This window comes from Saimiri boliviensis, chromosome 1 (genome assembly GCF_048565385.1).
Source record: "Saimiri boliviensis isolate mSaiBol1 chromosome 1, mSaiBol1.pri, whole genome shotgun sequence".
NCBI lineage: Eukaryota > Metazoa > Chordata > Mammalia > Primates > Cebidae > Saimiri > Saimiri boliviensis.
Genome location: NC_133449.1, coordinates 51,578,736 through 51,591,224, shown reverse-complemented (window position 1 = coordinate 51,591,224; position 12,489 = coordinate 51,578,736). Strand labels below are relative to the sequence as shown.

Below are 12,489 nucleotides of genomic sequence, written 5' to 3'. Positions count from 1 at the left end.
GCAGTGGGCTGAGATCGTGCCACTGCACTACAGCCTGGAAGCAGAACAAGAGTCCATCTTAAAAAAAAAGAAAAAGCTGAAAGAGAAAAAAATATTTGGGTTGATAACACTGTTTTATATTTTATTTATTTATTTTTTAAATTTTATTGCATTTTAGGTTTTGGGGTACATGTGAAGAACATGCAAGATTGTTGCATAGGCACACACATGGCAGCGTGATTTGCTGTCTTCCTCCCCTTCACCTATATCTGGCATTTCTCCCCATGCTATCTCTCCCCAACTCCCCCCCGCCACCACTGTCCTTCCCCTATTTCCCCCCAACAGACCCCAGTGTGTGATGCTCCTCTCCCTGTGTCCATGTGTTCTCATTGTTCAACACCCACCTATGAGTGAGAACATGTGGTGGTTGATTTTCTGCTCTTGTGTCAGTTTGCTGAGAATGATGATTTCCAGGTTCATCCATGTCCCTACAAAGGACATGAACTGATCGTTTTTGATGGCTGCATAATATTCCATGGTGTATATGTGCCACACTTTCCCTGTCCAGTCTATCATTGATGGGCATTTGGGTTGGTTCACAGTGCTGCAATGAACATTCGTGTGCATGTGTCCTTATGTTATATTTGCTGATGGTGAAAGTTTATACAGGTTTGTAGGTATTGCTTAGGAGAAAGAATAGACGTTATCTGAATACATCCTCACTGATGTATTGGACTTGAGCAGTATTGGAAATGAGTGGGAAAGTTGTGACTAGAGAAATTGAGAGGCTTTATAGAAAGAGAAAACTTAAATGGTCCCTGGGACTAAATGTTTAAAAACACAAGGAGCTAAACTAGCTGGGAGGCCAAAAAGATAGGAAAGAAAAGGGAGACCTGGGAAAGACACTGGAGTTTATGCTTGTAAAATGCAGATCTATTATTAGATTTATAAAATACCTTGTTTTTTTTTGTGATTGGAAACTAGCCGTAAATAAGGAAAAGTCATATTAAGTACTTTAAAAAGATCACTAATCCGTAGAGTTGTTTATCCAATATGGTGACCACTGCTATGTGTAGCTCTTACTAATCTGCATTACTGAGAACCTCATATAAAGGTGTGTGTGTGTGTATTTGTGTACTTTAAGTAGAGTCATATGTGCAATACCATGGTTTGTGTGATTTCTTAAATAGCATGTGAAAAGGACATAAACTCACACCAACTCTGAGATGAGTTAAATGGTAGTAGTTTCAGCAATGAACTCATCCTATAGCTGAGAAATTACCGTTTGAAAATGGTAGTTTTCTAAGAAATGAAACCTTAAGTGTATTTTTCAGTCTCTAAAGCAAAGTTACAGAGTTCTTCACTTTTTTGACTGAACTTTGGTTTTTATCAGGTTTACCATTCTCTGAATTTTTAAGCATTTGATTCATGTTACTAACGACATTTCACCAGGTCCACCCCTGTGGAGTAAAAAAAAAAAAAAATGTCATTCATTCCCCTGAACTTCAGCTTTTACCACCGAGAGTATAGCCTTAAAGGAAACTAGAAAAAGAGGTTTTTGTAAACCTTTAAAATGCTGTGAAAGGTTATAGTGGAGTATGCTGTGGGATTGGCAAGAGGCTGTTTTTTTATTTTTCAAGTATTACTAGAAATAGATACCCACCCAGGCTGACACAATTGTAAGATGAGAGAGAGAAACCCACTAATGCTGACAGTCAGGTTCCTGAGGGAGAACAGCTAACTATGAAGGCGAAATCTTGTATTAATTATTTTTGGAATGATGTAGAAATTCGAAATACGGAGGTAACAGTGTGCCAAGTCTTTTTACAGGCCTGCCAATTAGGATAATTAATGCTAATGTTTCTTCTGGGTAATTGTGTAGATGTGGATTGTTTCTGACTTAGTCTTCTCAGAAGAAATACTGAGAAATACTGTTTTGGGGTTTGTTGGTAGAAAGGCCCCCAAAAGGCTCTTCATCAGAAGAATGTAGTGGCAATGCACAGAGATCAATGTGACACTGTTGATCCTACTAAGTGTCATTTTGGGGGTTTTCAGTGTTTCTCTAAATGGAGTAGTTCCAAAGGTGACAGTGCTCTCATGGCCCTTGCTGGAAATTTGGGAGCAGAATTTTTTTAAAAAAAATTATCGAGGTAATAATTTGTCACTGCATTTTTAGTTTGCTTGTTCCCGCTTCCCACCATATCTACTTAAAGTACAGAATTAGCCAGACTTGGTGATTCTTGCCTGTAATCCAGCTACTTGAGAGGCTAAGGCAGGAGATTCGCTTGAACCTGGGAGGTGGAGGTTGCAGTGAGCCAAGATCGCACCACTGCACTCCAGCCTGGGTGACAGAGTGAGACTCCGCCTAAAAACAAGAGAAAACAAAACAAAACAAAAAGAAAAGGAGAGGGCCAGGAATAATTTTGGTGACAAATAGAAAACTAATCTTGTTTTCTAATTCTTTAAGATTTATGAGAATGAGTCATAGACACCCTGACTTGCCCAGTTTCTCAAACTTTACATCTTTCTTCATTATGTCAATCTGGAACTTTCTTGTCTTTATAAAGTAACCTTTTACTGCTGAGATCTCTGTGTTCTTTTTCTCCCGTTTTTATTCTTTTTTTTTTGAGACGGAATTTTGATCTTGTTGCCTAGACTGGAGTGCAGTGGCGTGATCTCAGCCAACCACAACCTCTGCCTCCTGGGTTCAATCAGTTCTTTTGCCTCAGCTGCCCAAGTAGCTGGAATTACAGGCATGCACCACCATGCCTGGCTAATTTTGTATTTTTAATAGAGACAGGGCTTCTCCATGTAGGTCAGGCTGGCCTCGAACTCCCAACCTCAGGTGATCCACCCACCTCAGCCTCCCAGAATGCTGGGATTATAGGCATGAGCCACTGCGCTCAGCCCTTGTATTCTTTACTGAACCTATGGGCAGTCTTTGCATGTTTCCAATATACATAAATTCATTTTTACCACAGTTTAGTTAAATAACACCTGGCTGCCAACAACGCAGTTCAGATTTCAGTCACCATGGTGTATTAACTGTAAGCAGTTGTATAAAATACACTTCTCTGCCAGCTCTTCAGTCTGCAGATCAGGACGTGAGTAACAGGCACATCATGGTCATGACTAGTTCTGTCCCTTTTTTTCTGAGTCTCTCAGTGGTCACTGCACATCTACTGTCAGTTATCCTCAGGCAACAAGTGGGTAGTTGTATCACCTCTTTAACTCCCAGTGATAAACCCATGTGACATTTTACAAAAATGGATAATTAGAAGATGGACTTGGCAACAAGAAATATAAGTGAAATTGGATGTGGTTAGGAAGATTTGAAAATGGCGACACCAAGGTGAAGCTAGGGCAAGACCTAAGCCTACCAGAAGCTAATGGTACAAAGCATATTGGAAAAGTCCTATTCACTATAAAGACCAGGGCAAAGTCACTTCAACATCTTTTCACTTACATGGCACTAGAATAGAAAGATGCTTGTAGTTCAGATGGAACTACTACTACTACTACTACTACTACTACTACTACTACTTCTTTTTCTTCTTCTTTCTTCTTTCTTCTTCTTTTTTTTGAGATGGAGTCTTGCTCTGTTGCCCAGGCTGGAGGGCAGTGGTGTAATTTCGCCTCACTGCAACCTCTGTCTCCTGGGTTCAAGCAATTCTTCTGCCTCAGCCTGAGTAACTGGGATTACAGGCACGTGCCATCCTACCCCACTAATTTTTGTATTTTTAGTAGAGACGGGATTTCACCATGTTAATTTAACTCTAAGATGTGAATACATCAGCAAGTTAATGAGAATGTACAGCCCTTTCTAGGAAGGTTAGTACCCAGTAAAAGTGTAGCTCTGTGAAGTCCAATCCCAATGAGTGAATTCATTCTAAATAATTTGGAAGATTTTTACTCTTGTAGTTGGTGGAATTACTCAGATTTTATATTTATACCCAGTTCAGATTCCAGTGATCTTTGGTGAATTAGGTGGGGAATATTTGTCTAACTGATAGTCAAATTAAGTAATATAATACTAACAGCTTCTGTATGTTAGTATATTTAGAGAAATAAAGTAGTTTTTTCTTTTTCCCTTACTGCAAAATTTCACTTAACAGCTGGCTGTGTATTTTCCTGCCTTTGGCCTCACCTGACCTGGTAGTTCCAGTTCAGGATTGGTTATTCCAACTGTTTGTTCTATAGAAGCCTGAGGGAAGATTTTGGCTCATTTAAAATTGAATCTTAGGCCGGGCGCGGTGGCTCAAGCCTGTAATCCCAGCACTTTGGGAGGCTGAGGCGGGTGGATCACGAGGTCAAGAGATCGAGACCATCCTGGTCAACATGGTGAAACCCCGTCTCTACTAAAAATACAAAAAATTAGCTGGGCATGGTGGTGCATGCCTGTAATCCCAGCTACTCAGGAGGCTGAGGCAGGAGAATTGCCTGAACCCGGGAAGCGGAGGTTGCGGTGAGCCGAGATGGCGCCATTGCACTCCAGCCTGGGTAAGAAGAGCAGAACTCCGTCTCAAAAAAAAAGCTTTAAAATTGAATATTGTTTTTTTCCCTTATTGAAACTATGTATGATTAGCTGGGTGTGGTGGCACATGCCTGTAATCCCAGCTACTCAGGAGGCTGAGGCAGGAGAATCACTTAAACCAGTGAGTCGGAGGTTGCAGTGAGCCAAGAATGCGCCACTGCACTCCAGCCTGGATGACAGAGTGAGACTCCGTCTCAAAAAAAAAAAAAAAAGCAATGTTTGTACAAAGCATTTTGCACGGTAAGATTTACCGTATGGTATTTGTCTGGCTTTATCTTCCTGATAAGACTGAAAGCATTTTGAGAGGAAATAACAGTATTTACTGTTTTTAATCCCAAAGTGAGTAGCACAAAATCTTGCAGTTATTGAAAGTTGGAAAGTATAGTTCCCTTTCAGGATCTTTTATTCATGCTTGTATATATTAGGCCAGTTTTACAGGAAAAGAGCAGTGGATCTAGGCAATCTGCTTCTGAATCTCATGGCTGATGCCGCTTCAAAGTGTGGTCCTATGCAAGTTCAGATGCATGATGTGATACATCAGACTTACTCTGTTAATTGTCAGCTACCTTAATGCTTTTTCTTTCACTGGTTGAAGGGCCTCTGCAGGTGTAGTTGGTGGTTACTTTCGGGACAAGTCTTGGCCCTGGGGATTGATGTTACCATAGATTTCCACAAGATGGCAGACCAAACCGCTTTTTTGTTTTACTGGGTTTCAAATAGTTTTTAAGACACCTCGCTTATGCTCTTAATTATTCTTAAAGTCTTTTTTTGCCTTTTCTTTAGGTGGGCAGTATCAAACCGGGAAATGCTTATAGCTCAAAACAGCTCCTTGGAATTTAAGCTACACAGACTGTATTTTATTAGCTTGTTAATGGGTGGAACCACAAATCAGCGAGAGGCATTACAATATGCTAAAAATTTTCAGCCATTTGCCCTAAATCATCAAAAAGGTGAGTCTGGAGTCAGATATTATTAATGTTTGAATCAGGGCTATAGCCACCACTGTAACTTAACAGTTCTTAACTAGAGCTAATACATATTTGCTAGTAAACAGTTGTAGATGATAATCACAGGAAAAGCTCTGACTGGCTCTAGAACAAAAGCAAACATATTAAAGCCTCTTATAAGTCAGAGATGTTGCAGATTTTGGAATTCCATATTAAACTAAGAGGGGACCTGAGAAAGAGCAAAGTGTGTGCTCATTTCCACCCCCAACTGGCTGTATGCTGCTGCTGTTGGCCACAGCAAAGTGTCAGAGAGCCAAGGTGGCAACTGTTAACACTTCCTATCTGTGTAGGAATGCATTATCTCTGCAGTCAGATATAATGTGATGACATAATTGCGACTCCTCTAGGTAATGGTAATTATGCTATGCTGTGAATAAGAATTTTTAAGTTCAGTATTTTCACTATTTCCTTTTCTCTCCATGCTTTTTGTTTAATTTAGGGTGAAGGAAGAAACCAACCTTAAGGACCAGAATTTTAAAAGACTTGTTAATACATTATTTTAAGCTGTATCAGTATGGGTGGGGTATTCTTGCCTTTCGCAGCTTATTACCTGCAAGCAAACTAATGCTTTCTTGCTGGTGCTGTTTTTTAGACATTCAGGTTTTGATGGGAAGCCTTGTGTACCTGAGACAAGGGATTGAGAACTCACCATATGTTCACCTACTTGATGCAAACCAGTGGGCTGATATCTGTGACATCTTTACACGGGATGCTTGTGCCCTCCTGGGGCTCTCCGTGGAGTCCCCTCTCAGTGTCAGGTATTGAAATTGGCCCAGTGTTACTGAAGTATGCACTGCATTAGTCACCTCTCCTTACCTTGTTTGGTTCTTGATGTTTAAGACCAAAAGAACTTTTGTCTTTCTGAAGAAGTGCAATTGATATTTCAAAAGATAGCATAATTGGTAGTGACACTGTTTTAGAGCAGCAGTTTTGAAAGTGTGGTATGCGAACCTCAGGGGATCCTGAGAGCCTTTTTCACTGTGTAGACATTAGTACAGGTGGCCCAGAAACAGTGATGGGCTAAACTGCTAGAGCCTTAGCACAAGTCTGGGTGGTGGTACAAACTCCACAAATATTTGGTGGATTCCTCACCATCACACACTTACAGCTTAAGAAATACTAGTTTTACTTAACCATGCCTATACAGCACTTTGGGAGGCCAAGGTGGGCAGATCATGAGGTCAGGAGTTCAAGACCAGCCTGGCCAACATAGTCAAACCCCATCTCTACTAAAAATATGAAAAATTAGCTGGGCATGGTGGTAGGCACTGGTAATCCCAGCTACTCAGGAGACTGAAGCAGGAGAATTGCTTAAACCTGGGAGATGGAGGTTGCAGTGAGCCAAGATCACACCATTACACTCCAGCCCAGCCCAGGCAGCAGTGCGAGACTCCGTCTCTGGAAAAAAAAAAAAAAAAAAAAAGCTCTTGGCCTGGTGTGGTGGCTCACATCTGTAATTTTGGGAGGCTTAGTGGGGAGGATCTCTTGAAGCCAGAAATTTGAGACCTATCTGGGCAACATAGCTAGACTCCATTGCTACAAAAAATTTTTTTAAGAAAGGATGTTCTTACTTCTTTAAACATTTAAATTATTTTACTAAATTTTGACATTTGAGTATACATCATCTTAATAATTTGTATGACAAAATAGAAAATCCATATAAAGTACTGTCAAATTATTGTAATTGTCTTGAGAAAAGGTATGTTGTTTTGAGTTAATGAGCTAGCTGGTCACTTTTTTTCATGGAATAGTTTTTTTGTTTGTTTTTTGTTTTGTTCTGAGACGGAGTCTCACTCTGTTCACTGGCTGGAATGCAGTGGTGCAATCTCAGCTCACTGCTGCCTTCCCCTCTTGGGTTCAAGCGATTCTTCTGCCTCAGCCTCTAGAGTAGGTGGGATTATAGGTGCCTGCCACCAGGCCCAGCTAATTTTTGTATTTTTAGTAGAGATGGGGTTTCATCATGTTGGCCAGGCTGGTGTTGAATTCCTGACCTCAGACAATCCACCTGCCTTGGCCTCCCAAGGTGCTGGGATTACAGATGTGAGCCACTGTAACCAGCCGTGGAATAGTTTTTACTTGAAAGAATTATTAACATAACAGTTATTCACACTCAGGTTTTTGTCCATCTTTTTTTTTCCCCCCCCTAAATTTTTAAGAAACAGAGTCTGACTGTGTTGCTCAGATTGGACTCGAACTCCTGGGCTCAAGTGATTCTCCTGCTTCAGGCTCCTGAGTAGATAGGACTACAGTTGTGCACCGTATTACCCAGCCATTTTTTTTTAAGTGAATGAAGAAACCCTGTCACATTTGAAAGGTTTTAATTAAGTATGATCTTACAAAAGCATGCATGAGTCAGAGTCACTTAAAGTACAAGACAGACATGGATTTTTAATGTAGCAGGGTACAGAAAGTTTAATCGTAAAGTTTCAGATTCTGCTCTGCAGCTAACTTTTAGAAAACTACTACCTGTTTTGGCCAAAACTATGAAAAGTCAGTTTTGGTGTGGTATTAAGGAGGAATATCCCCAATGATCTAAAAAAGTGATCAAAGTAGTACTACTCATGTGCATGAGACAAAGTTTTTAAAATTTACCTCAACCAAAAGAACATATCACAATAGATTTAATGCAGAGTAAGCTATAAGAATCCAGCTCTCATTCAGGAGATTTGTAAAAGTGTGGAACAGTGCCATTCTTCTCACAAATATATTTTTGTTTTGGAAAGTATAGTTATTTTTATAAGAATATTGTTTATAATAGTGGTATGGTATTTTATTTTTAAATGGACTAATGGGCACCTTTTACATTTCTCATTTTAATTTCTAGTGCATTAAAAGATACAACCCATGCAAACAAAAGCTCTTTGAGATCCTTAATATTTAAGCATGAAAAGGGGTCCCGAAACCAAAACATTTTAAGAACATGTTTTAAGAAAATAACTTTTTTTTTTTTTAGCTCCTCTGTTCATTTAATTCCACAGATGTTTTGCATACCTGCTACGTGCTAAGCACTATGGGCACTGTGTTGGATACAAAGATGGATAAGGTGCATTTCACAGGGTGCTCCATTCTAGCATTGAAGCAAACCAATGCAATTAGCTGTAATCTAGGTATTGTTGACATTGGGTTCTCTGAGGAACAGACTCTCGAGGGAATGCAAGAAGTTTAATGACGTCAGCATCTGGGGGAATGAAAAGAGCAGGACTAGGCAGAGAGGAAAGTTAGACTGTGTTAGAATTGCAACAAGGTCTCTCCTGTCCCTAAGGAGCTCTGGAGCTTTGATGGGCCTGTGGAGTTGTCCCAAATTGGGCCTACAGGGCTAGGCTTCTGTATCGTCACATCGAGCAATAGCCAGATGTGACTCTGGTCATATGACTCTCTTCAGCTGAGGACAGTCCTGAAGAGACGATCACAGCTGACATTTGGCTGCCAACACTTCCAGATCGAAGAAATCAGTGCTTCCACCCTAGACAGGGGTGATGTGGGGATAAGAACTAGGCAAAAAAGTGTTTCAGGGGTGAGCATGTCATTTGACTGATAAGCTCAGCCCATTAAATCTGGTCGTTTTGTACAATATGAAACCTTTTTTGGCACTAATATAAGATTATTATGAAATTACTTACTTTTTGAAACGGAGTCTCGTTCTGTTGTCCAGGCTGGAATGCGGTAACATGATCATGGCTCACTGCAGCCTGAACCTTCTGGGATCCTCCCACCTCAGCCTGCTGAGTAGCTAGGACTATAGGCACACGCTACCATACCTGGCTATTGGCCAATTATATTTTTTGTAGAGAACAGGGAGTCTCACTATATTTCCCAGGCTAGTCTCAAACTCCTGGACTCAAGTAATTCTCCCATCTTGGCCTGTCAAAGCGCTGCAATTATAGGAGTGAGCCACCACCATCTGTTGTTATGAAATTCCCTAAAAACTTCATTCTCAAATCTGTACTTCTTTCCTTTGGACCAAAAATGGTATATAAATCAGCACCGTCTGCAGACCACATTTTTAGTATCACTATTGTAGTTAGCATATACCTTGGAGCACATTGTGTTAAGAAAAATAAACAAATATGGTGGTAGGTGGTCTGAAAGAAAGAGAATAGGAAAGGAAGTTCTACAGTATCTTGTATATTGCTGAATGCAGAATTTTGTCCAAGAACATCTCTTTTTCTTTCATAATCAGATGCTGAAACTACCCTGTTTGGAAGAGTAGTAGTTCTTAATTCCTGCTCTTCCTTCATTTGAAGTAGTTGGTTTTCCAAATCTTCTTTCTTTTTTAAAATGGATGTTTAAAAACTTTGATTTTCTATGTTTTGAGGAAGTAAGCTAAAGTTAAATCACCCTAGCCAGATGAGTTTTAGTTTTAGTTGTTTTTTTTTTTTTAACTTTTGCATTCTTTAACTGCATTTCTCCCCATATTGGTGAGGTTCGTTTAGTAAATTTAGTTTTATTTTTTAACTGGGATTGTTTTTCAGTAACTTCAGGAAATAAACCAGTGGGCCTGGGGAAGAAGGAGAGGGAAAACAAGTTATTTTTCTTCTAGTGGAAATGGCTAGGTTTGCAGAACATAAGGCTCCCGCCCTGTCCGGTGGCCAGGGCCTGCGGCATATAGAGTCTGGAGAAATTGATGTCTCCCTCGACCAAGTGGCCTGACACCTGGCCTGGCACTGACATTTCCTATTCTGCTCTCCTAGTTTCTCAGCAGGTTGTGTGGCGCTGCCAGCTTTAATTAACATCAAAGCCGTGATTGAACAAAGGCAGTGCACTGGAGTTTGGAACCAGAAAGATGAATTACCTGTGAGTTCCATTTTCTATTGGCTATTTACTTTTCCTGTCATTAGAAAAATATGGCATCTTTAAATGCTCATCTGACCTTTTAATCAGGAAACATTATTGTAGCCATTTGACAGTAGTTCTTTTATGAATATGTAAAAGATTAAACAATACAAATGAGGAACCTAGTATATTTTGGGGACCCTGGAGGAGTATTCTTATAATTTTGACTTGAACTGGCCTTGAAAAATGGTTAAGGAAAACATCAGAAGTGGGGAGGGTTATACATACAGTAGCATGCACTGTGTTCTGCAGTGCAGTTCACAAACCACTCCTATGATTGTTTTTCAAATATAAAAGCAATTTTCATTGGATTTGCTTTTGTCTTAACTATTGTTGTTAAGATCGTGGGTTTGTACCGATTACGTTTTCCTAATGCCAACAGAAATAAGTACAGAGCTGTTGAAGGTCATTCCTTTAACACCTGTAGTCATCAGTGGGCCTCCAGTACTGTATTGCTACTGCTCTTCGTGGAAAGGACCATGGTTTTAAACATCAGCACCAATCATTTGCCAACCCTGGAACTTCTCTAAGCAGTAGTGTATCATGTCTAAGACAGGGCCTAGCTTTCTCTTTATGGGGCTGCTGAAGGCTAGAGATAACATAAGCATGCCTAGAATAGTATGGGACACGTGATGGGCACTCAAATTGTGGCTGCCATGGTGCAGTTATGACATGGAGTGGCAAAGGTAATTGTATGTGTGTTTCTGTCAGGTCTCTGACAGACACTAAGACTCCGGCCTGGAATTGTCATTTATGTCATGATTGTGTCACAGACCCTGAAAAGCTAACATATGCTTTTGGTTTGTTTTTTGCCTTTTATATCACACCTATACACAAGTTTCTTTGCAGTTACCTTGTTCTTCCAGCTGGTAACCCTGTCAGTTGGTTTCCCCAGCTTCTCCTCAAAGATCTTTTCTGATTAAAGGCGCAGGTGCAGTTCTGGTCCTGAGTGTGGTCAGGACACAAGCAGCACTCCTGCTCCACTGCTGCTAACTTGAACAAGTGAAAAGAACTTGAGCCTTCAATTGTTCTGTGGAGGGAGGTGCCTGGCATCTGGCAGTTTCCCGTTTATATTTTAAGCATCTCTGACATGCCCTAGGACAGAGCAGACTGGAGTCTAAATTCACCTAAAGACTATGTTGTCCAGCCAGTAAAGCCATTAGACGTGGTGATCTGCCCATTAAAGGTGATAATCTGGTCACTGTTTGTCAGGCTTGTTTTTACATTTTGTCAGCTTTCTTGAAAATAATCTTGAAGGCTAGTTAATACTTCGAATCACTAAGACTCTCCATCTTTGAGTTAGAAGAGTGCTATAGAAAGTTATATTCAGGTGAATATATCTGATCAGTGTTCTTTGCTGCACAGTGTATATTACGATATGGATAGTTTTGCAAAATAATGACTTTAGCTTTTTTCTTTTTTAACAGATTGAAGTGGATCTTGGTAAAAAGTGCTGGTATCACTCTATATTTGCCTGCCCCATTCTTCGTCAGCAAACAACAGATAACAATCCACCCATGAAATTGGTCTGTGGTCATATTATATCAAGAGATGCCCTGAATAAAATGTTTAATGGTAGCAAGTAAGTGACTTTTAAAAAATATTAGCAAATAAATTTGGTTTTGGAACTTGGTAGGAGGATAAGAAGTAATGAGGATTGAAAAAATGCAGCTAGATTTAGAACTAAATACATTTCTTAACTATTCATTTGGCAAAGTAGGTGGTATCTGATTTGAGTATTTTTTATTTGTTTATGGATTCGGTGATTAGATTTAAAAGCATGTCTTTTACTTTCTTAACTTTTGGGGCAGGTGATAGATTTTCTCCTTTTTTTATACAAATGGTTGCATGCTAAAAAATTAGTTTGCTGTTTTCACTTAGTGATGTATCTTGGAGATCTTTTTCTATGCTGCAGAAACAGCCCTCATTGTTTTTGTCAAAGCTGCAGCATATTCTACTGTATAGAGATAGAAGATTGGGTAGCTAGTTCCCTATTGGTGAACATTTGTTTCTCTAAACAGTGCTAAAGTGAATTATCTATACATGATACATAAATTCCTAGAATTTAAATTGCTGGTTCAAAGAATATGTAGATAGTGAGCTCAACTTTTTTTTTGGGAGGGGGGAGGGGATTGA

The 12,489-nt window shown here is 39.8% G+C and overlaps 1 protein-coding gene across 1 annotated transcript in view; it reads left to right on the top strand.

Moving 5' to 3' along the window:
* The window catches only part of RMND5A (required for meiotic nuclear division 5 homolog A), a 62,683-nt gene that overhangs the window by 44,991 nt on the left and 5,203 nt on the right, over positions 1-12,489 (top strand). The window contains exons 5-8 of the mRNA XM_003942521.4: positions 5,297-5,463; positions 6,113-6,278; positions 10,212-10,314; positions 11,781-11,935. Coding sequence (XP_003942570.1) covers positions 5,297-5,463; positions 6,113-6,278; positions 10,212-10,314; positions 11,781-11,935 — 591 coding nt within the window. The remainder of the gene's footprint in view (positions 1-5,296; positions 5,464-6,112; positions 6,279-10,211; positions 10,315-11,780; positions 11,936-12,489) is intronic.